The following is a 27,614-nucleotide window of genomic DNA, read 5'->3' on the forward strand; positions in this document are numbered from 1 at the left end:
TTAGCAGCAGAATTATCACTTTCAAGATGTAAGTTTTCAAAGTCTAAGGAAGCATCGTAGCAAGACAGTCATGTCTCCTCTGCATTCCTCTGCTAGAGATCTTATTTTTCACTTCCTCTACAGTATAATAGGCCCATTTTGTCATTGTGGTCGGTAGCACTCCCTGTTTGTTACACACCATGGGATTTGGATCTATTATTTTGTCCATGACAGATAATAATCTAGGCCATGTCTACACAAGAAAATGTTGAACTGGTTTTAAAAGAATGATTATAAGCCGGATGCACTTAAAACAGTTTGCCACCTCCTTAAATTGTTTTTGTAATTTACAAAATTCAGCTAAACTGATTGAAGAGATGATAAAGTCAATTTCAGTCACCTAGTTTAGGGAGCGGGACCTGCAACTTCTCCCTCTAGACAAGGTCTTGCCTAGTAAGTAGGAGGATCAATGGCAGGTTAATGCAATTGGCAATGTAAGGAGGTGGAAAAAACAGACTCGTTATTATTTGTCTGTGCTATTTGGTAAACTATTCAGGCAGGATTTCTTTCTTCAGAGATCTCCCTAAAGTGACAGCTAGCACTCTACTAAAATTAATACTAATAATATGGATAACGACGTGCTAAATTGTTTTCAATATAATTATTCCAATTTTACAGGAGCGTAGTATTGAACTGATTTTACTCCATTAAGACAAACACAGCTGACTATATCAGGAGGCCACTTTGTGCCTTGAGTTATATCTGTTCGTTCTGATGGGAATTGCATGCTTGTAACTAAAGGAGAGATAAAAAGAGGTAGATACAGAAGAGTAGACTGTATTGCTTTGTTTACATTTACAGTTCACATAGCACTTGTTTTTATTGGCGTATGTTATTTGCTACATGATCTAGTAAATAAACACAGGCACTGATTGTTTGAAGCATGCTGAGTGATGACCTGAACTAGCAAGTACGCCTTGAAGGAAAGCTCTTACATAGAGAAACAGAACTTTTATTCATTAGCGTAGGATCTGCTTATTTGCTGCGGATGAAGGGTTTGATTCTTCTTGGTCTTATACTATGTAAGGAAAATTAGATCTATGCAAAGGAATGGAGTCATTTGTTCACTGATTGGGTTTTGATCTTCTGCATGTTGGCCCGTTTCTATTTACATGCGATACATTAAAATATCAGGGGGTGCACAATGGTGGTTTTTATTTATTTATTTATTTACCCCCGGGCTCTTAGCCCCGTGTTTCCTGCCCAACAAAGGAAGGGATGGCCCTGGCAAAAGTGTAATGCCACAGTTGTACCATGAATTTATTCTGTTGATAGTACGAGGCAGAGCAAGTACTGTATTAGTTTCTGCTGTGATGCTGAATAAGCTGTAGAAAGTGGTTTGCAGCGTGGAACACATCTCCTCCTGCAACTTATTTCCCCTCACAGCATGCCTCTGCTTTCAGCGAGTTACGCTGTATTAGAGACACATTTTTAAAGGTGCTTAGGCAGCCGAAGAGGTAGGGAGATGATTAACAGGATTTAGGATCCCAGCATAAGAAACCTAAATATCTTCAAAAACTAGAATTCTTACGGAAAACCTTCCGTTTCCTTACTCTACCTAATCAGCGGCAGCCTCCCATCACTGCATTATTTTAATTGGCAACTAAAATGCCCGGAAAGAGTGCTTTGAGAGGTATTTGTGGTGGCTCCAAGGATGTTTTCCACACGAATTGAAAAATAAATAAATGAAGCGCTAGGGGGCCGCGGGCCCGTCCCGCGCGTAGTGGGGTAACCTCGCCTCAGCCTCCGGCACCGCGCGGAGCCCCGGAGCCGGCCCCATGGCGGCAGGGGCGGGGGCGCGGCGGGAGCCCCTGCGCGGCCACCGCCCCCTGCCGCGGCCTGGCCGCGCTTCCGCCGCCGTCAGCTGACTGCCGCCAGAGCCGGCCCGGCCTGGCCCCGAGCCGACGGCGACTGCGGAAGCTCCGCTGCAGCCGCCCCCCGCCCTGTTCTCCCCGGCCATGGCAGGGGTCGTGGTGAGCGGAGCACAAGTAAGTGTGCGCGGCGCGGCCCGGCCCGGCCCGGCCCCACCTGCCGGCGGCACGGTACTGCTCCCCGCCCCGTCCCGCCCCGCCAACGGCAGCGGGGCCGCCGGGCCGGCGCGCTCGGGGCTGCCGTGGCTTCCTTGCCGGGCGGCTGCGGGGCTCGGGGGGCGCGGTGGGATGAGGAGAGGTGTGCGGGGCTCCCTGGGGGCAGCCCGGCCGCCGGTACCGGTGTAAGCGTGCTGGGGCCTTAGGCTCGCCCGGTCGCTGCGGCGCCTCCCCCTGAGACCGGTCGAGTCCTTCAGAGCCCCGCGTCCCGCCCGCTACCAGCACGTGGCGCGGTGGGGCCGGCGGGAGACGTGCTCCAGGTGTGGTTCCCCTCGGGGGAAGGCACCGTGCCGTGTCCAGAGCTCGTACAGCGCCTACTGGGCAGCGTTCTCTGAGAAAGATGCTGCCTTACGAATTACTAAGATCCCAGTGTCACTCTATAGTGATGACAGATTAAGCGGTCATTTCCCCCTAAAGCTAAAGCAGAAGAGAGTTGCAGCCGATACCGAAATTAACCTACACTTTAAATATTTTGTAAAAACATACTTTGTTCCTGAATTGTACACAGTGCATTGAAGAGCCTGTGAGAGTGTCCGAGCTGCCCATAGCTGGTCTCTTGCTGGGTTCTGTAAGAGAATTCCTGAATGTTTCTGTGGGATGTTGAGCTGGGCACCAGTAATATAAATGGTTGATTATGACCAGCCCGCATTCAGTTTGGAGAATTAGGCAATGGAGACATCTACATCTACTTCTAATCCCACGGGATGCCCTGTAATGGGTGTAGAAAATCTGAGAAACCTACTGTTACTGATGTGGCTTGTACCAAAGAGCAGAGTCATCTTGGGAAAGTAGGTTTGCTCTCCTCTCTCACTGGTGGCATCTCTGGATACGCAGTTGAAAGCTCATCCTCATTTTGAGGGTATTTGAGATGGATGCCAAAGGAAGAGTACTGGATTGTGTACTTTTTATTGTTTTCAGGGAAAATTATTTTGAAACAAAAGACTGAAAATGAAGAAACATTATTCTCAACTTGTCCAGTCTACTGAAGCCTTGTTTTATATCAGCATTGTTCAAAGATTAAAGAGTAGAAGAGTGAGGAAATAATACTCTTGAAAACTTTGTTTAAAAAGGCTTATTATGTATTGCATGGCTGGTGATCTGGCAGCTGCTGATGTCGTTACAATAAAGAGAGCTCTTGGGTATCTGAGGCAAGTTTGTGTATGTGGGGTGTAGAGATCTGAAGCAAACGTACCTTGTATTTTGTGGAAAAATAGATCTGTTTGTTTTAAATTCAAAACGGTGCTTGTATAGCGAATGAGCTGAAGCGGACTTTGTGCAAGTAAAGTTCCTTTCACGAGGCCCTGAGCATTAAACGGTCATGACAACCATGTTTCACCTGGAGATACATCTATGAATAAGCTATTTGTACCAGTTGTGCAAATATATTTGTATATTTTACCAGTTCAAAGGCTGAAGCTTTACAATATCTTAAGTATTTTGCTTTCTGTGTGCCCCAAAACACATTTGTATGAGCTTTCTTCCTCAACTTCTGTTCTTGTGGAGCTAGGACAGATGAGGCCAGGTAAGTTTCTGGAGTAGTGGCAGTGCAGGTCAGAATCTCTTGCTCCTTTTCCACCCATGGTCCCTGTGGGTGAGAAGAGTGGTGGTGGCTTGTGTTCTTGCTGTCTCTGTAGCTGCTCAAGATAGTCTTGCACTCCTAATGTTAATGGGCATCAAATTTTAGTTATATACATTACAACATGTTGTGCTGAATTACTGCTTAATCCAAAGTATTATTCTACTAGTTAAGGGGTTTCTCTCCAAGGGTTTGCAGGCGCTAGTTTATAGAAATCTACTTTTCAGTGAAGAACGAAGTGATACTTGTTTGCATACTCGTTTGTATATTGTAAAATATCTTGTGGTTCTCTTGGATGAAAACTAGAGGGTAAATATATATAGAGAGAATGTGAGGCATATTTAATTCAATGAATTCTGAAAGACAGTTGCTGTTATGCCCGAACCATTAGGATGTGAACTACCCAGAACCGTTCATTTCCCTTTCATCCTTACACTCGCTAAAGTCATGTGTATGTCTAGTAGCAGAATATATATATATGTACTATATATTGTAAGAGCAGGGATGGTTTAAGAGGGAAGAAGTTGTTAAACGGAACTTCAAGCTGCCTGCTTTCTGCTCATAAAAAAAAAAAATTCACTGTAGTCAGCTTTGTTTGCTTAAGGTATTGAACAAAGTGAATTAAATTGGATGCAATACTGTAGTGTCAGATTGCAATCATTTTCAGAGTGTAAGAAACAGGGATGATTTTCAAAAGTACAGACTGTCAGTCTGTTCTGCAGAGGAGTCTCTATTTAGCAAAAAATGAAGTAGTATCAAGACAGAGCTTGACCCTTTGGCGTGTTTTTTTACCTAACACCCTGTAGTGTGTGAACACCAGTGATGTATGATTGCAAAATTGCATTCAACATGGAGGTAACAGCTGTATCTTGTAGGCAGTGGTCTAACAGAGCATTGAAATCCACCTGACTAGCAGGTTGCCATCTAAGGACAACCGGTGTTTCTTTAGCACAGAATCTGAAGTGTTGGTGTTGGATGAGTCAATACAGACAATACATGTATGACAGTATGTTTGGCACGATTTGTGGGGATTCTTTCAAGAAATTAAGCCAGACTTCCAAGACAATACATCAGACAGAATATGTGAAGTTGTTTTTTGTTTTTTTTTTTAAATATCATCACTTACGTCAACACTGCTAAAAAGAAATATGAGTAGATATTTTATTTTTTTCTACCTCTAATTCTTCCTCTGTTTGATAAAGGTGGGTCAGATAGACAGCTATGGAAAGGAGGAAACACATTGACAAGTATTTTGGGTATAACGAGGAGTATAACCTGAACATGGGTGTTGAAGCCAGAGACCTTTAAGACTTACACCACTGTCCAAACAAAGCTGTATGCTTGATTTCTCAGATCTTGAGCAGCCTTCCTGCTCTGTTCCTAGCATACCTCTGAAAATAATAATCTCCCCAAGGAGCAGCTGTGAGAATGGATTGATGGTACAATGCTTAGGTGTTTCTGGACCAAACTTTCTGAAGTGATCTCTAAGCGTTTTGCATACTGAGAGGCAATCTAGAAAGTCCTTTGGAAGTCTGCTGATCTTTCAGAAATTTTTCTTTTAGGGTGTTCAGAAGGGTAATCCAAAGTAATGATAGGTCAAAGTATTAATAGTGGAATGGAGTATGATATACTACTTAACGGAATAAATGCAATGTATTTGATCAAATAATTTTTATCTGAAATAAAATTCTGCTGCGTTGTATGTAGGGCTATGCATGTGTTAAGTATTAAGCTGACTATTGATAGAAAAATGAGACTGTGATAGATTCTTTAGCAGTGAAACAGAAGAAGCTCAAAGCTGTAATGAATGTTTATTATACTGTGTGTCCTCATTGGATCAATGAGGCAGAATCTGGACAGGAAACTGTAAATAATCCACTTACGGAATGCTTCCTTTTTGCTTCTGATTCTCAGGTGTCCTACATTAGTCAAGACTGTGAAGAAATTCCAGAATTTTTGGGAAGAAAATATGGACATATGGCAAAAAGGCTAGATCTTAGCTTCAATTTGTTGAGGTATGTTGTAATGTATAGATTTTTTTTTAAGTGCAATTTGGGACACCAGCTCCAAAACCATAATATTTATTTGTTTTTCTCAAAATAGAAACATACATAGTTGTTGTCAAGTGGGTGATACTGTTTTATAGACAATGTTTGTCTCCTTTTCTTTTACTTTTGGAACACAAGCAACCAGGTGAGTGTAAATTTCTGGTGTTAATGCAAATGATGTCAGTGCAGAGCTTACGGTTAGTTCTCTGCTCAAAATGGAAAATAAACAACATTACCTGAAGAAGTGAAGAATGGGATCAAACATGAATTTTTCTTAAACTAAAAACAAGTAAGCGTGTGCTTATTTCCTTTCCTTTTTTATTTGTAGATCTCTGGTTATTACTGTAAATGGTTTGTAATACTCTTTTCCCAGATGATGTGTTTTTATTATATGATTTTATTTTGTGCAGCTGTATAGTTAAGTGCTAAAGCTAAGTGCAGTTAGAGTTTATAAATAAATTCTAAATTATTTTAACATATGGATTGATTTTGAATTCTATAGTATTCCCATTAGTCATTACAGGAATTCTAAACAGTATCCCTTTTCATTTAATCATTGTGTGAGAAGCCTGGTGAGATTCAGCAGTGTGCCTTTCAGATTTGGAACTCTGTAGGTAAGTAAGGGAGAAAAGAGTGGCATGTAGTAATATATTTTAGAAAAAGTGTAGCTTTCTTAGCTTTCTTAACTTTTTCCTTTTATTTCATTAAGGGTAAGCCCAGAGTCTACTAGTGAAGAATGAGTCACATAAAAGTAATATGCTAGTGTCTTGTTCTAGGGAGAACAGTCACTGGTTTTTATCTTGTGTAACACAAATAAATGTTATCTTGAGCAACCGTAAACTCTGAAAGACTGATTCCTGTATGCAGGAGGTAGCAGAGCAAAAGAGGCACTTAATCTGTGGATTGCCATTATCTTAAATTTATCTTATGTCTGGCTGATGACTGTGTACCTATGGAAATTGTGATTAGAGGAGAGAATTTTGGGGAAGAGGGGAGCTGGAATTGACATTTTTTCGTTTTATTACAAAGATAATTCAAGTTCTGCACGTGTATTAAGATTTAACATGTCAACAAGACTACTCCTTCCTTTCTTTTCTGGAGGCACTATCTCTTGAAAAAAAAAGAACAGGGTTTGTTTCTTTCTTTCAGTGTATGATTTGAAGAACAGCTCCTCTGAGTTCATTTTATAAAGTAGCATATTAATGTTAAATGTAGATGTAATATACTATTACACTTGAAGTCAATTGCCTGTACTATGGAGCTTAATTGGTGATGTATTTCTCAAATCTGTTTTCATCCCTTCTTTCCTTCCCTATCCCCCAAAACACTGTTACTTAACCTACTTTTTGGGAGGGATGATTTGTCTTTATTGGGATACAGGGAGAAAATGTGTTAAAATCTTTTGTGGGAAAAGGTAGAAAGGGCTAGTGTTTCAGATAGCTGCAATCAACTTTTGATGCAGGATAGGTTGCTTTTGTAAAAAACAAAACAAATTCAAAATTTGTTAAACTTGAAAGTATTTTAAGAACAGAAATCAGGTTTGGGGAAGGGAGGCCTTTTTTTTTAAAAAGCTTATTTTGGGGAAGCTCATATTAATGTGATATGGGCATTAATGTTTTCTTAAGATTAACTCTTAATAAGGAGGTTGACTTTCTACAACAAATTTCTGTCATCAAAGGCATAAGTTGATTGAAGAAGACAGGTGATCATCACTCCTACCACATATGAAAATAATATTGTGCTTTGCTGGCATTAATATAATATGCTAATTGTAAGGCTCTTAGCTAGTCATCCTTTGAGTAGATACATAATGTGTAGCAACTTTTGATGGCTGCCTTTGGATTGCTGTGCTATGGGAAGAAGGTGTATGGTAGTGGCTGCGAATTCTCAGTTTATTAGAATTTATTAGGTGGGAAGTTCAAGTAGTTCTAGAAATAAGCATATCAGCTGTTGTATTTGCATATAGTGCTTAGAGGCTAGAAAGAAGACAGGAAGTGGATTTATTACATGAGACGCTTGTGATAGTATTTTATTTCCTGACTAAGGTATTTTAAATGAACTCCACTGGATGTAAGTTAAGTTGGGTCAGACCTGTAAGATTATCTGTAAGACTATCTTCAACTCCGGCTGAAGTCAGTGGTATTCTGTAAGCTTTTCATATGTGTTTGATATTAATTTTTTTAAACTTGAATACCCCTTTAACAAAAAGAGGAGCATACAGTGCTGGTTTTGAAGTGTTGATTAACAGGATGCATGTGTCTCTTGAAGCTGTTGCTGATGGTACATGTCTCTGAGGAGTGCCTCCTGCAAAACTCTCTGCTCAACATTCCCTGAACTTGGGCTGTAAAGTTTAGCTAGCAAATGAGGGGGTTTACAGGTTGTCTGTCTTGGGTAGGTACCAGATTACGTTCATGATTCTGCTATACTCTTCTTGGAGATGCAAATTAATCTGAGCTTGATAGAAGGGGAGTGAAAAAGTTCTTTGTAGTAAAGATGTTAATTTTCACTATAATGATTCATATTAGATTGGAGTATGTGTGTGTTTTTTGAAAGAAAAAGGCTATTTCAGTGGTCATTGATCTTTGAGAACTAGTATCTGAGTCAGAGAGATGCTAAAATGCTTACTAGTTACCTGTTCTCAGTGTCAGGAAATAACTACTTAACAAACTTTTCTGTGTTGTTTTTCATATAGGGTTTGTCCTACCCTCTGTAAGTATGGCTACTCCTGAGTGTATTTTGGGAAGGAACCATCCTCTTGTACCAGACAATGTATCTTGTAACATAAGTATTAATAGAAATTCTGACAATTTAACAATTAAATGATCGGTTTTAGAAATTGAGTGTAGAGGGACACTTTTTATTTTGTGGGCACCAGTATTTTTAGTAATGTTATTTAACATTGCTGTCATAGGTGTTGTTGTGTACAGAGAGAGATCCATTGTAGCAGTGTGTTCAGCTTTTTGATCAGTTGGCAGCAGATGCTTCTTGCAAGGCAGCACTCTCCGTTCAGATCCAGAAGTCCTGTGCAGTTGTCGATTTGCAGGCTTTACTGTGTGCGCATGCTTGCTTGTGCACTTAAGACTCTTATCAGAAATATTAATTTCTAGTGCATGATACAGGTGTCACAAAACTTTCTTATGCAACCGATATGATGAACGTAATATATAATGTTATACTTGATTCAACAATCACTTTAATGACTTACAGTGCTTTTTATACTGTGATAATCCAGGTAACTTGATTGCAAAAGTCAGGATAGAGCCAGGTAAGTTATTTTGCCATTTATGGCTTTTGACAGAAAATGTGTGTTTTCAGAGGCTTGTCCAGGTATACTGGAAAACGCGTAGGAGGATTGGCTAATACTGTACAGGGAAGTAGGAAGAAATTAGTTAAATGTTCTATGCTTTATGACTTGTTTTACACTCAAACAACTTGTGCTATATTTGTCACTTAATAACATATATATTTATTCAATAGATGCTGTTTTGTATTTCTGGAACACATTAACCTGCTGTTAGGAACAAAGCAAGGAGTTGCTTGTTTACCACCACCACCCACCCCCCGCCTCTTTTTTTTTTTTAGCTTGTTGAGCTGATACATATTTAGAGAATGATTTTTTAAAAATTTAGGGATATCATCTAATTTATTATTGGTTGTGATGGCACTTTTTTTTTTTTCTGCAATGAAGAGTAATCATCTGGATTCAGTGTTCTCATGTGTGGTGTTTTTCTTCTCAGCTTTTTCCCATTTTTCTTTCTGTGTTACATAAACACGTAAATGTGCACAAAAATGGAGAACTAAATTGGAGCGGGTAGGCTTGGTACTTTTGTATTGGCAAATTTATATGGAGAAAAATACATTATTCACCAGTTTTTTCTGACCTTAGAGTTCTGTCCAGGTTCTTTCTTCCTCTTTATTAAATACAAATTAGGGCCTACATAGGCACTACATTTTCTTTGTATCAGATGTGGTAAGGCTAATGACACTTGATTAAATACTCACAAATAGTTGCTCTTTAAAAGAATTCTTGTTTTTCTTGTTTGCCTTTTTCTAAGAATTGGTCTCTGCCCTCGATTACCCTGGCTGACGCATGGATCCATCTCTCTCTTGCTTCTGGCAGCCAAAACCAAGTGACCGTTACATCTTACAATGGTTACTCATCTCCTCTTCTGACCAGAAGGGAAAGGAAGGATAGGAGAGGTGAATTGCAAAAGGGAACTTTCTGTGGGGAGGGTGGGGAAAAAGGAGGAGTAACAGTTGTATATGAAGCACAAAAATTGGTGTGTATTTCAAAGCATGGTAGTTGTAATCAGCAAGATGTGGTACCACTGTATTCTCTATCCTGTTCACACCTCTGGCGGACCGAAATCCTTCAACTCCAGACCACTGCTATCCACTTGTGAATTATTTCTTCTTATGCTGTTTTCTTTACAGATTTTGTTTAAACAATTTCTAATGTCCTCTATGTTTGGACTAATGGGGGGTCGTGAAGAAGATGGAGCCAAGCTCTTGTGAGAGGTGTACAGCAAAAGGAGGAGAGGCAGTCGTCACAGGGAATTTCCAACTACTTGTAAGGAAAAACTTGACATTGAGAAAGGTTGAGTGGAAGAGGTGCACAGAGAGGCTGTGGAGCCCTCCACCCTGGGTGATATTCCAAGTGCAACTGGACAAAGCCCCAGGCAATCTGATCTAACTTTGAAGTTACCCTCCTTTGAGCGTAAGATTGGACTAAATGAGCTCTAGATGCCCATTCTGACCTAAATTGTGCTCTGATTCTGCAACCCTACTGGTGTGCTTGTTTGTAGTAATATGGCCAGAGTTAGAGCAGCTGTTTTGAGTTGATATTGGTAATGATTTTCAGCTATTTTAGAAATGAACTATTTGTACTATGTATTTTAAATAAGGCATGTTTCAGCAGCAGAGATGTTTTGCTTTGAAAATCGAGTTCTGAGTCTTCCGTAGTAACTATATATGATAGTCTTCACTGGTAATAGAGTACTGTAAAGGCCACTTTTTTTTTTTTCTATAATACGTGGAAAGCTATTTCCCAGTTCCCAGTTCATTATTTAATGAAAGAATGGAGTACAGGAAGGAAAAGTCACTGATGTACCAGTGTTAGGGTTGCTGGAAAGCTTTGCTGAAAAGGATTTCAAGGGTGAATGGAAAAGTATTGTTGATCACTAGAAGTTAAAGATTTCATTAAAAAAGGTAAATTACTGTTGGTGAAGGAAAGAAAGGAATAAGCATGTAAGTAAGGATGTAACGTAGTTAAGAAGGAGAGGCTTGGGTGAAATACAAAGATACTCTTGCTAGACAAATACTGCTCTTTTGTGGCAAGAGAAAAAAAGTTATTCAAAGTTTCTTTCATTTGTTCTAGATAACTTTGTGCTAAATATCTCCCTTCACATTAAAGGCTAAGTGCACTCCAGTGCCTGAATAACAGATGTCAGTGTTATTGCAAAAATAGGTGTCGTGCTTTATAAATAACATCTACTGTTTCGTTCACTGAGAAGTCCACTTCTATTTGTGTATTTTTAAACATGAACTATTTTTCTTTTTCTTACAGAGATTTCTTCAGGCTCTAAACTGTGAGGCGGAAGGGAGAGTGAATCTTTTATCTTGGCCAATGAGGGAGGATTAATCCAATAATTGTGCTCAGGGAGATACAGATATCTCTTCCCTCTCTCTAGGGTGCAGATTATTTCTGCTAGGAGCATGAATAATTTGCACAGTGTGTGCTTGTGCATATTTTCCACTGTCCGATTAAGATGGTCTATGTGTGAAAACATCCCTGTGAACTTTAATCCTAGTGTGGAATGTTCCTCCACGACTTCTGTGAGGCTGAGGCTTTGTAGTATCCTCTCTGTGGACTAGAGACTGTTTATTTCTGTCTTCTGTCTACTGTTTTCTTGCCTGGGGAAATAGGCAAGTGGCAGCCTGAAACTGGGCTTCCGTTTTGCAAGGTGTGTTTTCCTTGCTGAGTTGGGTATGCGAGAGGCTTTTTTTTTTTTTCTTGCCACCTTCCCAGTCTGTGCAGCAGTAAGGCACACAGCACAGGAAGATGAACAACAAAAGAGAGATGGAAATAAAAGCCAGAATTCAAAACAAAGCATGACATATTTTTAAAAGCCTTTAGACTGATCTTTATAGCATTTTAAAATGTTGAAGAAAATGCACTATTGTTAAAACTTTTTGATGGTTTTATTTATAAGGTAGAAAAATATTTTCACCATAATTGGGTAACTCTTAATCGTAGCAATTGCATATTTATCAGTGTGAGGGGCTGTTATTAATGTAGCTGTCATGCACAAACACATTTCTGCATTAAATCCATTTAGTATGTGCATTATTCGGTCTAGAATGTCACCAGGACATCAAAGCCCCCTTAGGCATAAGAGCACAGTGCCCTGCTGTGGCTGCAGAAAGGGCTTGATCAATAAATGTAACATGTTAATGCAGAGCAAATAGAATAAAAGATTTCTTTGACAAGACATGAAAAATCACCTTGTGGCAGCTGGCATGGTGATGCCATTTCAGCGGAGACACTAGCAAAGTTGATCTGACAAGTAAAGAGGAGAGATGATGGTTATAAGGTGCTTTTGTTTCAAACTTCTTTCTTGACCTGTCAGGTTTTGAAGGAGCCTGAATGGCCCTTTTTTGTCATGTGAAAATTGTAGTCTTAGGCAGTTATGAAGCAGTTATCTCTTCTCAAATTGTGAATGCTGCTGTTTAATTGATTCACTTAGCATTTGAAACTGTCACGCATTAATAATTGCTAAATCCCGTAGATACTGCTCCAGTGTGTCATGCTTAAATGTGTAGTTATCAGAAAATTAATATCCTTAATGAACCGATGCTTTCAAACTAGCATTGCATGAAATCTCTTTGCCCTTTCATTTGTTGAAGGTATATCAGCCAGTTTTCAGAGCAACCCCTCCTGACATTGGTGTGGTTTTATTTATTTATTTTTTTGATGCCCGACAAATACCAGCTTTGCTTTGGGTACATAGTGTGCTCAATGACAATAAATATAGTAATTATGCTGGAGTTAGTAATTAACATAATTATAGTCAATTACGACAAATACAGTGCAGAGCTAAATAAATGAGGGTGAGAAATTAGCAAGCTAATTGATTTACCTTACTTGCTGCTGCTTCTTGCAACTAGCAGTTGCGGATTTTCTGCAAGGAGCAAGTGTATTGTTTACAAATAGCTGATTGCGTTTTGAAATGATTCTGTCTTATGGCTCTCACTTCAGTTTCTTTTATACTGAGGTGAAGAGGATTGAAGTATGGGGTAGTGGTTAAAAGGAGAAAGGAGCTGCTGTTCTGTTCTCACTGAATGCTCTGAAGGAAAATGTATGTACTTGCTTTAATTTTAGATAATTCTTAGAGTATTGAGGGGAAAAAAGGCTGTTTTTCTTCACAAGAAAAATACATTGCTACAGAAATTTTTGCCATGTATTTTAATCTGCTTAAATGTGGCCTGAATTATCTAAGAGGCATCAATATCTTTTTGTTTGTTTATTTACTTATTGACATTAGAGAGGTCTGCACAGCACTGGACAGCTAAAGAAAAAATTGAAATTGTTCAAGTAGTCCAAGTGTGTTGAAACAATATGCTCTTGTTCAGCCATCAGTTTCAATAATTTAGAACCATCAGACCAGTATAGATGCATAGTATCATAACGTTTGTGCACATTATAATTGCCTGTTTTGTTTCAAGATGATTTATAGTATGTTGTCTGAAATAAGAGTGTTGGAGCTATGCAGTTAATCTGTTTCACTCTCCTTTTTTTTTTCTTTTCTTTTCTTTCAAGCATGACCACATTTTACTATAAGGAAAGAGAATTAATATGTTTAGGTACTGAAGATTTTGTATTTTTCTTTAAATGGGATTTTTTTCGTAGTGCAAGGAAACAGGGTGTGGTTTACAAATGTGCATGAATTCTGTACTCGATCTAGTTTATTGTTTCAAGGTAAATGGAATTGTATCTAGACACGTCAATGAAGAGAGACCATTTGCCGCAGCTAAGCAATCTGAAATATATGATTTCTGGATAGTTTTGCTACTGAGGTAATGTAGCAAAATCTAATGAGTAGGTTTGTAGTTCAAGAGGTGGATACTTAAAGTTTGCCTATTAGGGGTGTCCTACCGTAAAGCACATGATGCGCTATATTTTGAGTAATATTGAAATGTTAGGAATGTCAGAAAATGGATGTACGCTAGCACTCTTTAGAATCAATCAATTTGAAAATCAGTTTGCTAAATGGAATATTTATATACAAGGAGTCATTTAAATTATTCAAAATGTATAGACTTAGTCTTTCAGATGAAGTCTTACATGTTTATTAATCTGTATGGACTACATTATGCATAATTATCTTTCTATTAAAATAATTACGAAATAGTTGTATCCTGCTGGACAAACTGAGACAAATGTGATGATGTGTTTATATGTGAGTAAAACCTTAGGAGTTGTATAACCTAAAGTTTTATAGGTGCAAAAATGTAAGGAGAGTATTACCAGTAACAAAAAAGATTTTATATTTCAAATAGTATTTCTGTTTTGGGTAGCTGATCAAACTATAATAATAAAAGCTAAATACACTCCTTACTCTCTCTTCCTCTCCTTTACCCTCACGCCATGCCTTCCCCTTTTGAAAAGTAACATTTCAACAGGAACCAGATGTGATCTGGGTAATGTATAAGGAAAACTTTTTTTAGCATTTGAAAACTTTGAATAATAATAAAAAATACTATTAAGATTTACTTTGTCTCTCATGCAGTAGCCGTGCCTGTGTTCTGTTACTTTGTCAGCTTTAAATGTAAGTATGGAATATTTGCCGTTTCAGAATGTTTTCTGTGTATGCTTTTCTGGCTTGTATATTTTCCTGCTGTGTCTTTTTTGTTGTCCTTGTTTTTTTGTTGACATGAAGGGGATGAGTGAACGAACCAATTTTAAAAATATCAAGTTCGTGGCTTGTGGTATGTGTTTAAATACCTGAGTTTGATTTTCATACACTGTGCATAGGATGTAAGGTTTTTTGTTTTGTTTTGATGGATAAGTTAGTTTTCCAGTCTTGCTGATATGTAGAGGCAAACTTAGATTATAAATTGTTTTATTTCAATTTTGTACTGGTGGTTTTTATCTTCTGTCGTCCCAACAGCCTCTCTTTGTGTCCATTGATCCTTGCTTGACTTTTTATGGCCACATAGTCACTAACAGACTGTGAAAACACTGTAGTATATATACCTCTGACCCCCAGTGCTGGCCATTATCCATTGATTTACTATATCTGACAGATCAGAACATAAGATGGTATTCTGTTCTGCTTTTCTCAAGAAGGCTAAACGTTGTGGAAAGAGTTGTCCTGAGAATATATCACATGGCAGAACTGGGCAAAAGCTTGTTGCTTGAACCTTTGGAGGGTGTCAGTGTGTGTTCATATTGTGTAGCAGAGAATTCTTGGGAGGGACTACTGGAGCTTTTAAAACTGGTAAAAAATATTAAACATACTGAACAATTCAGTGTTAAGTAAAATAAAACTGTGAGCTTGAACTATTCTATCTTTAAATGTAGCTAGTGAATGCTAATGTGGTGGATGTTGTTTTCTTGGTGACATCCATCTCCATGGGGCTGTTGCAATCATGAGAAAAGATGAAATCTGTACTACTTGATAAAGGTGAGTAATGAAGTCCTTGTACTTGAACTAAAAAGGGGGTGTCATATTAGGCATCCATTGACTCAAAGTTGTTCATAAAGCTTTTTGACTGTAACACAGCATTCCCAGTGAACTGATGTTGATATCATATAACTTTCTTCGAATTTGAATGAGTGGGTAATGAACTGCTTTCTCTTGGTCTAGTTTTCTTCATGAAATCGAAGTGGGTTTTTGGAATGATGTTGGAGGCTAAATCCGCATGTTCTGTGCTTACTCTTTGGAAACCTGGAGGGCTTAATTCACTGGAACAGTCACTTCATCTCCTCTTGTGAGAACTGTAACCAATCTTTTAACAAAAAAGTTTTTTTTTCTTTTTGTCAGGAATCTGATATTGGACTGAGAAAAAATCAGTCAATGGAAAACTACTGCAATATATAGAAAAATACTGGCATTTGGACGAGAAATAATTTGATGCACTTGTTTTAGTTTTCAATTAATATTTGTTGATAGAGAGCAAGTAATGGTTTGGTGACTTTTGACTTTTGGTGACTGGATTTTGAGACTGGGAACTACTCTTTTTTTACACAGTATTGGGAGTTAAAGAAAAGGGCATATAAAGAGCATGTTATAGGTGAAATAATCAGGTGAAGCATTCTTATTTTTTGACTTTCCTAATCTCTCTTACTCTAAAACAGTATTTCCTCATGACTGCTGTTGTGAAACAAGAGCCAAGGACTGCAGAAATAACTGTTATCTGAGGACAAGGAGCTTGACTGAAAGGAAGAACCTGCATTTACTCTGAAGCTATTGTCTCTGTCTTTTCCTCTCTGTTTTGTTGAAAGGTATCTTCTGTTGTCTTTAATGCAATACACGAGATTCCCAGTGTCTAATTGCAGATGTAAAGAACTTGATTAGTTTTGCTAACCATTACTGAGTTAGAAATGCCTCTGTCCCACAGTATTCAACAAGCCTGCTGAGTGATAATGTTACAAGTAGTTGGTTGGCATTTGGCACAAAAATCTGTCTGATGCTTCCGTTTATGTATTGCTTGTTTCCTGTATGTTGTCTTGTGTGGTTTGTGCCATTTTTGAGGTCTTTCATTTTACATGAATCATCTTTACATAAATTATCTTGGAGTTGATTTTTCAGTTTAAAAAGACAAACCGCAAACCCTTAGCTAGCGGAAGTGTGAAGAATGAGTATCATAGAAGTGCAAAAGGGCCATGCATTTTACTCAGGGTAAGGAGCAAGTATGTCAAACTAGACATGTTAAACAATAATTATACTGTCCTTAAGGTCATAGTTAATGTAGTGTTACAGCTCAGTTCCAGGCTTTTACTATGAACTGAAGCTGGCAGTCGTGAAGTTTTGTGAATTTTATTATTTATTTATTTATTGTTGCTTTTTATTGTCTTTCTCCTTGATCATGCTTACTTCAAGTGAGTTGCTTACTGGAGAGTTGGAAGATCTGTTGACTGTCATTTTCTTTCTTTATAGTTTGTTCTCCATTTTTATCTTCATTTGTCCATTGAGTCCATAAATGGAAGCTGTGAATATGCTTCATAATATGGTCATTAGCTTGTTCCTTTTTAAACCACTCATTGCTCACGTTTGTAAGAACTTTTGCTTTGTTGAAAGAATATAGAGATCACTTTTAAAAGAACATAAATCAGAGATGCAAAATATCTAATGTTGGATAATAATTTATAACCTATCCAAAACTCAGGGGAGTTGATAATATCTTGATCATTGGACTGAACTGCGGAATAAATCCTCTTCAAGTGCTGAAGTCTCCAGTGTCTTCTCTTGTGCAGCTGGTATTTAAGCTGTAATGGTAGGTGGTAGTACTTGAATGTGTGCACACCTCCATTTTTTTTTCCATTGAAAGCATGAGGGATGCTGTCATCAGAAGTAGTTTACTGGCATTGTATGCACATACGCACACATGCGCAAAACAGTATCTTCTATATAACATCTTTACAATGCTTTTATATATAATACATGTATATTATATTTTATCTTTAATACATAAAAAAATTTGGGGTGATAATTAGTATTTGATTTACTTAGATTTAGCACTTGAAATAAGGCTTTGTCAGTGATAACATGTTTATACTTAAAATAGAAAAAATGTATTTAAGTTTGCTAACAGAAAAAGATGCGAAACATCAAAGGTGGGTGATGGGAGAGGGAACTGACTGGAGAGAATTAGAATAAAATGGAAGCAATCTTGGTGAAAAAGTACTTAAGTGACTCAAGAAATTACAATATCTGTTTCCCTTGTGATTTCTTTATCCAAATCTGCCTATGTTCTTGTGTTTTGTTATTTTTAAACTCCCTCCTCCCTTCTCCTCTCCCTTCTCCATAAACTTTCAGAAGTATTCAATATTGGTCTTGGCATCAGCTCTTACTGAGGCTGATAGGAGGAAAGCTACATCAGCATGGTGTTTTTATTCCAGTGGTTACTGACTTATATCTCTTAGTATGGACTGTTTGGCATAGGTACAAACTCACAGTATTTGGACTTGGTGAGAGTCAGGCTCTTGGTCTGTCAATATTGTTATAGTGAAGACTAGAGTGAGAATATTTGTCTTATTACTTGTCAACTCCAAACTATTTTTTTGGGGGTGAATGTGAATTTGGGGTGAGTGTGAATGCTCAGTCCTTAATTTCTGAATTTGCATTAAGCACTAGTTTTTAGTGCTTGCTTTGCTGAATGTTAAAAGATGTGGCTTATGTTTAGTTAAAATGTACTTAATGATACCTAAAAATAAGGTTTATATTTTATAAGCCAACTCTACTTTTGCCATTTGGCTGTTGGGCTAACGGGTGCTGTTAGTTCCTTGTGAATACATCCTATGAAAAGACTTCAGTGCTCAATGTTTTTAAATTACTTTCAGAAATGTGAGCTGCCTTTCCCTTAGAATACTAATCTGTGTGGGAATAAAAATGTTTTTGCAGAGTTACATTGTTTAAAGGTAAGGAATGTGGTATTGAGATAAACTTGCAGTGATAAGAAGATATAGCAGGCGACCTTGTAAAATGCAGAGAACCAGACTCCTTAGAACAATTAGGTGAAAATCACGGTGTCGAGTCAGATAAGTGAAGAAACATTACCACTTCAAACAGTAAAAAAGTCAAAAGAAATTTGAAATTTAACAGGCCGGCAACTGAAGGCCATGTATTGTCTGTGAAGCATCGGATAGGTTGTGAACCTGGATTACCCAGTCAATGGGGAAACAGGGGAGGGTCCTGGTCATCGAGAAATAAAGTATATAAACCTGTGTGACTAGTAGGTGCGCTCCTGCTTGTGGGACGCCCGCCATTGCAATCGCGAATAAATTACTACTTCACTGAGATTGTCTGAGCCTAAGTTATTGGCTACAGAGTGTTTCTCACATCTGTGATCAGACATGCTAACAGGGAACTCGTTTTATGAATTTTATAGAAAAGCTAGATGTTACCTACATTTAATAATTTCTTCAATCAAATTTTCCAACCACTGGTTTGAAGAGCAAAGATAGCATGTGTATTCTTTGTAAGGGAAGCATGTACTTTTGGTCACTTAAACTACTTCTTTAGTTATTAGTTTAGATATTTACTCATTGTTAGTATTTTTTCCTTTTTGTAAGATTTCAAGACCGGTATATTTTTAGTTGTTTGGAAGCATCCAATTACCTACTTAGAGCAGCAGAGCAAATTTTTATGACCAAGATATGGCTAGAGGGATGAAATTTTATTTTGGTGACAGTGTTTTGAAGTTTTTTTCGTTTATTTTTGGTCATACGCTAAATACTAGGTATTTTATACTCAACAGCAGAAATGCATCTCTTAAAGTACATGGCGATCATATAGCAAAACTGTCCTCAAACCATTTACATGTGAAGGATCCAAGACCTGCTGCAGTGTCACGACTCTGCAAGGCCATGTGGCCGCATCAGCACTGCATGAGGATGCTGTGCTTTAGGCTCCTAGGACTTACAAGACCTTTTTGCTGGAGAGAAAGGATGAAAACTTGACCTAGTTACATAAGTGATAAAATGTACTGATTATTTTAAAGCACTTCAAGGCTGAGGGGAGAGTTATTCTGGAACTGCCAGGGATTAACAGTATAATGAATATTCAGAAAACTCTGGTTCCAATACAGTTACATTAAGATAATTTGACAGTCCAGTGTCTGGATGGTAAAATTACAGCTGCTCAAGGATCTGAACGCTTTCTTTTTCTACCTATTAACTTGCATTTAATACACTCTCTGTCTTGTACGGCGAAGTACTTTGGAATAGCACAGAAACAGTCATGTGTGAAGGTGATTAAGTTGGAATGGCTTTAGGAAAAAACATGTTCAATAGTACGTTTTCTAAGAAATGGGAACTACCCAACTGAGAGACTGTGTGTCTGTCCAGTTTACTTCTTTCCCTCCATCTTTTCCTTCGTTTCTCCCTCTCCTCTCCAGCTCCTTTTATCAGGAGAAGGCTGCTGAAGGTGCTGTAGACTTGCTGCATTTTATTGCTGTCTGGGAGATTTGGGTGCAGGTACAACAAGATGTTATTGCTTCCCTTGAAATACACTATTTTCTTCATGATTTGCTCATAATCGGGAGCCAGGCATTAACTAGCAGAGCTTTTCCTGTGGGTAGCACTGTTTGCGGTTCTACCAGGTACACAATTACTAAATTGTCTCCAGCCTAAGTGGGTAATGTGAGAGGGAAGTTTGGTTTCTTTTAATGTTAATTCTTTGGTTTCCTTTCAATGACGGACCATTTGTTGATATGACTTACTACCACTAATAGTAGGGTTTTTAAAATGTGGACGTATCTGTAATGAGAATCTATGTCAACCCATTTAATGCAGGCCACTACTTTGCTTCTGAATGACAGACTCTGGTCACTGGAACCACAGGTATTTTGAAACAAGAGCTTTACCTGCACTTAAATGACTGACCAACAGAAAAGAAGTTTCAAAAGTTAAACTGGGGACAAATGCATTGCTCTGGATTCTTTTTGGCCATCATTTATCTCACTTTCTACTAACTGGTAAATGAAGGCAGAGCAGACGTGTGCCTGTATTGAGCTAAATGTAATGGGCAAGTACTTCTTTGTGTGTTACAGTACAGTAGACAATGATTGTGGTTAGTCTAGCCCTAGTGTTCAAAGCCAAAGTAAAAGGGTGAAGTCAGCTTTAAGGTACCATTCTGCACTTTATTTTCATTGTGCCTTTTCTGTGTAGACAGACATGCAATGGAAGTAATTAAGACTGTGGGAGGAAAGAGTAGAACTAGAAACCTTTCAGGATAGCTGGTAATGATCAAGTTGGTACTTGTATTTACAGCATAGCCTATTATTATTAAACTTGGAACGAATAAATAATTCCTGTGTTGTGCTAGATGCATGTTACTAGTGGCTGGAGTCGTGTCAGAATGGGTCAGTAAGCTTCACTGTATACACAGAAGTATCGAGTGTTGTGGGTTCTGTACCTCTTGTTTAATGTATCATGAAGTCATAATTTAAATCAGAATTCCTAAATGATTTCTTGACTGCAGATTTCCACACAAGACACATTCTTGAGTGAAAGTTCTTATAGTCTATTCTCAGCCTTTTTTTTCCTAGTAAAAACGCACAAGAGAGTCTGCAACAAAAAAGATATTTAGGTATGGACTTACGTTAAGGGCTCATCTGTAAGTTCCTAAAACCAAACAATACCTGAACATACTCTGTTCAGGTGTTTCATTTCCCTAGTGGTCGTTTGCTGAACACAAGTGAGATCCTTGAAGTTTGGTTATATCCAGTTGAATAGAACTAACCTAATTCATGTTGTAGTGAATTCACATTGCTGTGTGTATGTAGAAAGCTAGGTGTTCCTCATTTCTATCCTGTGCAGGTATATTTTTCTGCGATGTTTTTAAATCTGCTTTGTGCTACAGAGTCTTTTATTTATTTATATTAATGCCTTCATGTCTCGTTAAATGGTCATTGAACAGAGACAGTGAATTGATGTTAAAATCTTCTCACCGATGATTTCAGCTAAGCCAACTACTAGTCTATTAAAAAAAAAAAAAGCTTTTTACTCACTGTCTAGCTAACAGAGTGCGTAAGAGTAGAGAGCTTTGACCCCAGAAGGCTTTGAGTGATAGACTCTTTTCAGATTCTTGTGTAAATCATACTAAGGCCCAATGTGTAAATTTGACAGTAGTTCTCTGCATTTGACATTGTAACTTAAAGCTTTTATGTTATTTAAATATACTAAAATGCACCCTGAATGAAACTGCAGGTGCTGCTACACTTCTATTAGAGAACAGTAATACTTGCCTTAGAAAAACTCTGAGGCAGGTGAAAGAGTTAAGCAAAGCAACCAGAAACCATTTTCAGCTTTTACTTTGCAGATACAACCTTTTAAGCATACCTACATTTACCTGCAATGGCAATCGTTTTGCATTTTAATGACAAATCAAGTACGCTAACTTGCATTTGAAACGAAAGTGCCTTAAATGTCTCTGGCTGTCAGAATGAGATGTTAGGAGCTTGATGAAAAGAGAACAAAGAAGACAAAGTATGAAGCCTAGATACAGTGCAAAATGAAATAAAACCTTGTATGGCCTGTCAGGGGTGTCAGTTGATATTCCTATCTAAAGCACATTATAGTATTACTTTGCAGCTCATAGCTTACTCATCTGTCTTTTTTAATTCATCACATTCTAGCCCACATCTTTTAAGTCCCATGTGTCAACAATGGAAGAAATCTGTTAATTGACAAATGAGTGTCACAAATGTGAATTGGTGCCTTTACATCAGAGGCAGGTAGTCTCTGTTGTTTTTTGTCGGCTCTATTATTGGCATAAGCCAGTGTAAGACATCTGTCTTTGCCAGAATGAGAGATGACAGCCAAAGAAGGGCTGTCATTGTTTTAGTGCATGTTCATTCTGCTGAGATACTGTATAAAGATAAAATGTCAGTTAAAAGAATATGAAAAACTATTGGGAGGAAGTCCTTAAATTACTTGGGAAGGGGATCCGGGAATTGGTGCCAGAATTGAAATCCGAACATTCCAGTTTGCATCTATCACATCAATTTAAAAATAATACTTTCTGAGTAACTGGGTCAGTTTATAAGGCATTAAGGAAAACGTTAGGCTGTGTTGGCATAATTAGCTCGTAAGATGGAGGGAAAAAACATACCTCCACAGGATATGAGTTTATTTATTACAAGTTCATTTTTCAGACATGTATAGAATTGTCTCAATAAAAATAAGCGTTGTAGCATCTCTGGCGTTGATTTGCATCTGTTTTGAAACATTGAAATTGCTCCTTTCCAATAAATTTTTCTGCTATATTTCTATTTTAGGTTGATGAATAACATAATGAAATAAAAAGCATAGCCAGCTGTGAGTTGATGAGACAATTAATAGGAAGAAAATTATTAACAGAGTTCTGGGGTATCTAGAGGGTGTAAACTATACAAAAGTTACTCCCAAATCACTAAATCCCTTTATTGCAGTAAATGACTTTTTAATATTGGATAGTGAAAAAGAGGAAAATGCTTTAATGGAAGAGGTGGAAAGGGGAATAGAATAAAAATGTCATAAAAGGCCACCATTATCCTTTTTATTTTGGGTCAAAAGTCATGAGAAGGATAGATGAACGTTAATCCATCAACTCGAACAATACACTATAGGTGCTATGAGATGCTCTGCTTCTTCCAAAATGACCTGCAACTTGGAGTTCTGAGTGACTGTGTATGAGCGTTTAGGTTTTTGAGGACTGTGACAGAACCCAGGGAAGGACTAAGTCTTGAACTGTAGTGAGATTGAATGTGTTCAAGTTTCAGGATGTTGCTAAACAATAATTTGTTAAAAGTCTTAATTTTAGAATTACTTGTTTTTACATTTTAGAGTCATTGGTCTGGTAGATTGTAGAAATTCTCAATTTTCATACCTACGCGATATAGGATAACTTTGTAGGATTTGTCTTTTTTTTTTTTTTTAGGAACTTCCAGCAAATATTTGAGCAGTAGAAAAAATGTCTAATTGATGTTTTTCCCTCCCCACCATCAAATATGGAGCTCTCTAATTTTGTTTGTCTTTGGTAACTATGTTTATCTCCAAGGAGCCTCCAAGCTGTTTTACTGCAGTCTGTGGTTAACGTTGATTGCAGTTTTTGTTACTGGTCTCAAGAATTGAAATAAAATTAAATACTTCTAATGGGTGCTAGTAATTTTATGGGTCTTCGGTGTCTAAAGCCAAGAATGACTAGCATAAAGCTTCCTTTCATTTTAACACGTTGGATAGAAATACTGTGGCTTTGTAAGGAGATCTTTCTTTAAAAATTAAGAGGGAAGGTGGTTTGTGTCTTTAAAAACCTACTTTAGAAAAAAAAAATTCAAGTCCTTTAGAATTCATGTTGCTAGAGGTCATTTTAAAAGAATACAACTGATGAAACTTACGGAGCGTTTGTTGTTTGTATACAAAGGCTTACATGCCTTAAGTGAACAACTTTTTATTAGTGGAAGCCTTGTTTTTCTGTTTCCAGCCTTAATTGGTTCTAACTAAATGCTTAAATTTCCAGTCAAAAGCCATGCAGTTGGTGGCATTACGTGAAATGCCAGGCATATCTTCTCAGGCATGTTTTTTAGCAGTGTTTTCTTATGTTCAGTTTCCGTTGAGAATTGGAAAGGTAACACTCGCCATTTTACAGAGGGCGCAACTGAGAGGTGAGGAAGCCTTGTTGATTAACTGTAGAAGCCAAGTGTAATTTTCAGCCCTTCATACCAACTTGCATAAACCACTTCCATGTGTCATCAGGAGTGATGGGTGACACCTGTCCACCCACTGTTTCTGTAGTGCTCCTGGAAGTAGTTTATTTTCATGTGCTACATAGCTACACTTTATATTACCTGATAGCAGGTATATCAACAAGGTTGATGATCCATCTGAGCCTGAAGAGAAGGTTAGGATTTGAATTCATTGTAGACATGGAAGTACATTTTTTTGCCTTCAGGCGGATTGTTTTTTACTCATATTTGTTCCCTCCTAGCTGAATGTTATATAATTATAAAAACCAAAAACACACAAAAAGAAGCACAGTAACAAAAACAGTGTGGACTGAGACTGTTGGTGGATTTTCTTTATTTTTTTGTTAGGAAAGAAATATATGTTCAGTAAGGATAACTAGGAAGAACAGATGTCATTTCTATAAGATAAGTGAATGAACTTCATTGTGAAAATCCACGTGTGGGAAATACAATTGTAGAGAGACAGGATATTATCCTGTCCCGTGCCTCGTGCCTACTGCAAAATGCCAGGTAAAGCCTACAGAAAAAAATCAGCTTTTAGAATTCAGCTATGGAAGTGTGCGCTTGTATGACAGTATTGTCACTGCTACATTCCCTCTAGAAAGGGAAGATACTAGAATTTAAATATAAAAATGTTGTACATGTGTGTGTGCATACCCTCTTGGCGATTTCCCCCTTCCCAACTGCCAGCTGTCATACAGAATCTGAAACAGACAAAAATTTACTGGGTAGTATTTAGAAACATGTCAGTGGTAACGACTAGATCTCTGATTTCAATTATCACCTACTAAATTTAGGCTAATGTAATGCATTTGTAGACCTGTTGAATGCACTTGACATCATGTTTAAAATATTTGAAACTGCACTGTTTTTTAATATCATATGTTGACCACTTTTTTTCCTACACACATCTGGTGCATGGCAGCAGGCATCTCATGTGACCCATAAAAACTTCAGTTATACTAGTTTGAGCATTTCTTTTTTTTTCTTCAGATAATATTTCAGCTAAGGACAAGAAAGTCTGAGGTTACAGTACAAAAATTTGCTTAATGAAATACAATACTACTCTAATATCTGTAATTCACCTTTTTTCACCCTTTGCAATCAGTATGTAAACAACGTTTTAATTTTTGCTTCTGTTGTTTAGCATTATCTTTTCATTGAAAGTCCTTGGGATTTAGGCACCTTTGTTAGTTGTGTACTCTTAAACTATTTTAATAGCAAATTACCTATAGTCATTATTATTCTGTAGAATGATTGGGTCATTCTTAAGGTGGAAGCCATGATTTTGCACTCTCTTGTTAAATTAGTGGAGATTAAAGTCTGGACTCAAATTATACTGAGTTCTGCTTTACTTGCTCTGTGAATGTTTTTTGTGCTATTATTTTAGGTTTTTGAGGGGGGATCTTTTAATTCTTTTTATTTATTTTTTCCAAGCATTGGGATACTTTGTTGTAGTGCTGCAGAATAGTTTTGTATCTTCCAATCTCTTACTCTCTCACTCCTTCCCTACCCAACATTCTCATACATACTCATTAAATCTATCTGCTGATGTTTGCAACTCTGAGCTTGCCTTCTAACTGTTGGGATAATAACCTTTGAAGGCATTTGTTTGGTAGTACAAAGTGTTTGAATGCTCACTGTTTTTGTGAAACTATTCCAAGCTTCTAATGTTACATTCGCATCTGTGTGCAAGCAATGTAAGAAACAATATAGTCTTCAAATATGTTTAGAATACTTTAAATAAGATCATTGTCCACATCTTGATAGCTGCATAGACGAGCAACGGAATTTTGGAGGAATAAATATCCTTCTTGTTTAAAGCAAGTTCCCAGATTGTTTATACTAATTTTGCTTTGTTTTAGTTTCTCATCTTGGAATCTATTTTTCTGTAGTAATCTTCTGTGATTGTTAGCAGTTTTTTTTTCTTCCTGCATAGTACTCCCAGACATCCTTTAACTGTTTTATCCTTACGGATCTCAAAAATATTTTAAACTGAAGTGATCCAAAAATTCTGAGCACCTTACCTATTTCTGAAATATAAGGCAGAATAACAGAAACATTTGAAAAGGGTATTGGAAACGTGCCTTCTGGAAGAGAAAACAAATCTTGAAGATGAAATTTCAATAAAGTTGAATATAGCTCTTCTGGAGAAATGGGTAAGGACATCTTACTGACTGTTCGTCACTTTCAGAATTGTTAAAATTGTCTTGAATGGCAAGTTTCAGGAAAAATTTCCTGTGACCCTTTTTTTTCAGGGATTTTATTTATTTTTGGTGTGGAAAGTGTCTATGATTCCTTAGGAATCCCCCAAACCATGCATGGACGCACATGGCATTCAATAATTGCAAAAGATGTAAACAGCAGCTTCATGGTGTGAGCAGCAATGTTTCTTATCCTGATTTAATCTTGTCTAGTAGAAGTCTAAAACTCATCATTGATCACAAGTCACAGAATATTTCTACAGAACTTTATTTTACCAAGCCTGTATTAGGCTGTATTTATTTTTCTTTCATAGATATATTTTCTCTCAATGGAAGATCTTTTTCAAATGAGCCCTGTGTGTTTTTTTTTAAACTTTCTTTGGATGTTTGACTGATGAGATCTAAGGCCTGAGAAGCCTTCAAAATCAAAATTTCAATCATAAAAAAAAGAACAAACTAAAGTTTAAATAGTTTGCAGAACTTGCTTTGCTCTGTTATGTATATTTTTTAATAGCGTGGAACTTGTAGATAAATGGATTCTGTTCTAACCATCAGTTCTGTCAGGCTTTGTCCCTACCAGAATGCTGAGATTTTGGAAGAGTGCAGGGTGGGTATTTAATTTGTCTATTTTGATACGTTGTAATGATGGTATGTTGGCTTGTAAATATAGGGAACTCTTCTGCTGCTCCATTTTGCTAACCTTTCTGATTGCTCTGTTTTCAGTCATTCTCAAATCACTCCTGTGCTGCCTGACTGCCACCTTGCATGACCCAGTTTGAGACAGTTTTGCTGGCTTCCTCTTTATTCCCACAAATTGTTCTAATCTTTGTGACTGCAGAAATGTTTCCTCTTTTTTCAGGTGTCTTCTCTCAGTTGATATCATGGTACCTGCCAACTGTATGTTTCTACAGCACCTAAATGTACCTTCGGCTTTTCTTTAAATCAATAGAACAGTTAACTGCTTTCAGTACATCGTTGTAGAACTTGTTCTCAAATATGCAAGTTTATTGCAAATCCTTTGTACGTGGTGCATCTGCTGTCCACTTGATATGTCAGAAGAATTCATGTTGAGGAAAAGTATATGCATACTTGAAGAGTGGAGAGGGATGAAAATTAGTATGTTGCTGTTCTCTCCTTGTTACAGCTGATAGGTCTAATACAAAAAAAGAAGTGCATGCTACAGTCATGAACTCTAAAATAACAAGGCTCA

The 27,614-nt window shown here is 37.6% G+C and overlaps 1 protein-coding gene across 1 annotated transcript in view; it reads left to right on the plus strand.

Moving 5' to 3' along the window:
* Positions 1-907: 907 nt before the first annotated feature.
* LRMDA (leucine rich melanocyte differentiation associated) overlaps positions 908-27,614 on the plus strand; it is a 668,732-nt gene continuing 642,025 nt past the window's right edge. The window contains 2 exon segments of the mRNA XM_080597575.1: positions 908-2,027; positions 5,617-5,717. Of these exon segments, the coding sequence (XP_080453701.1) occupies positions 1,998-2,027; positions 5,617-5,717 (131 nt within the window). The 5' untranslated portion in view covers positions 908-1,997.

Source organism: Anser brachyrhynchus (assembly GCF_964034855.1).
Source record: "Anser brachyrhynchus genome assembly, chromosome: 6".
In the NCBI taxonomy this organism is placed as follows: domain Eukaryota; kingdom Metazoa; phylum Chordata; class Aves; order Anseriformes; family Anatidae; genus Anser; species Anser brachyrhynchus.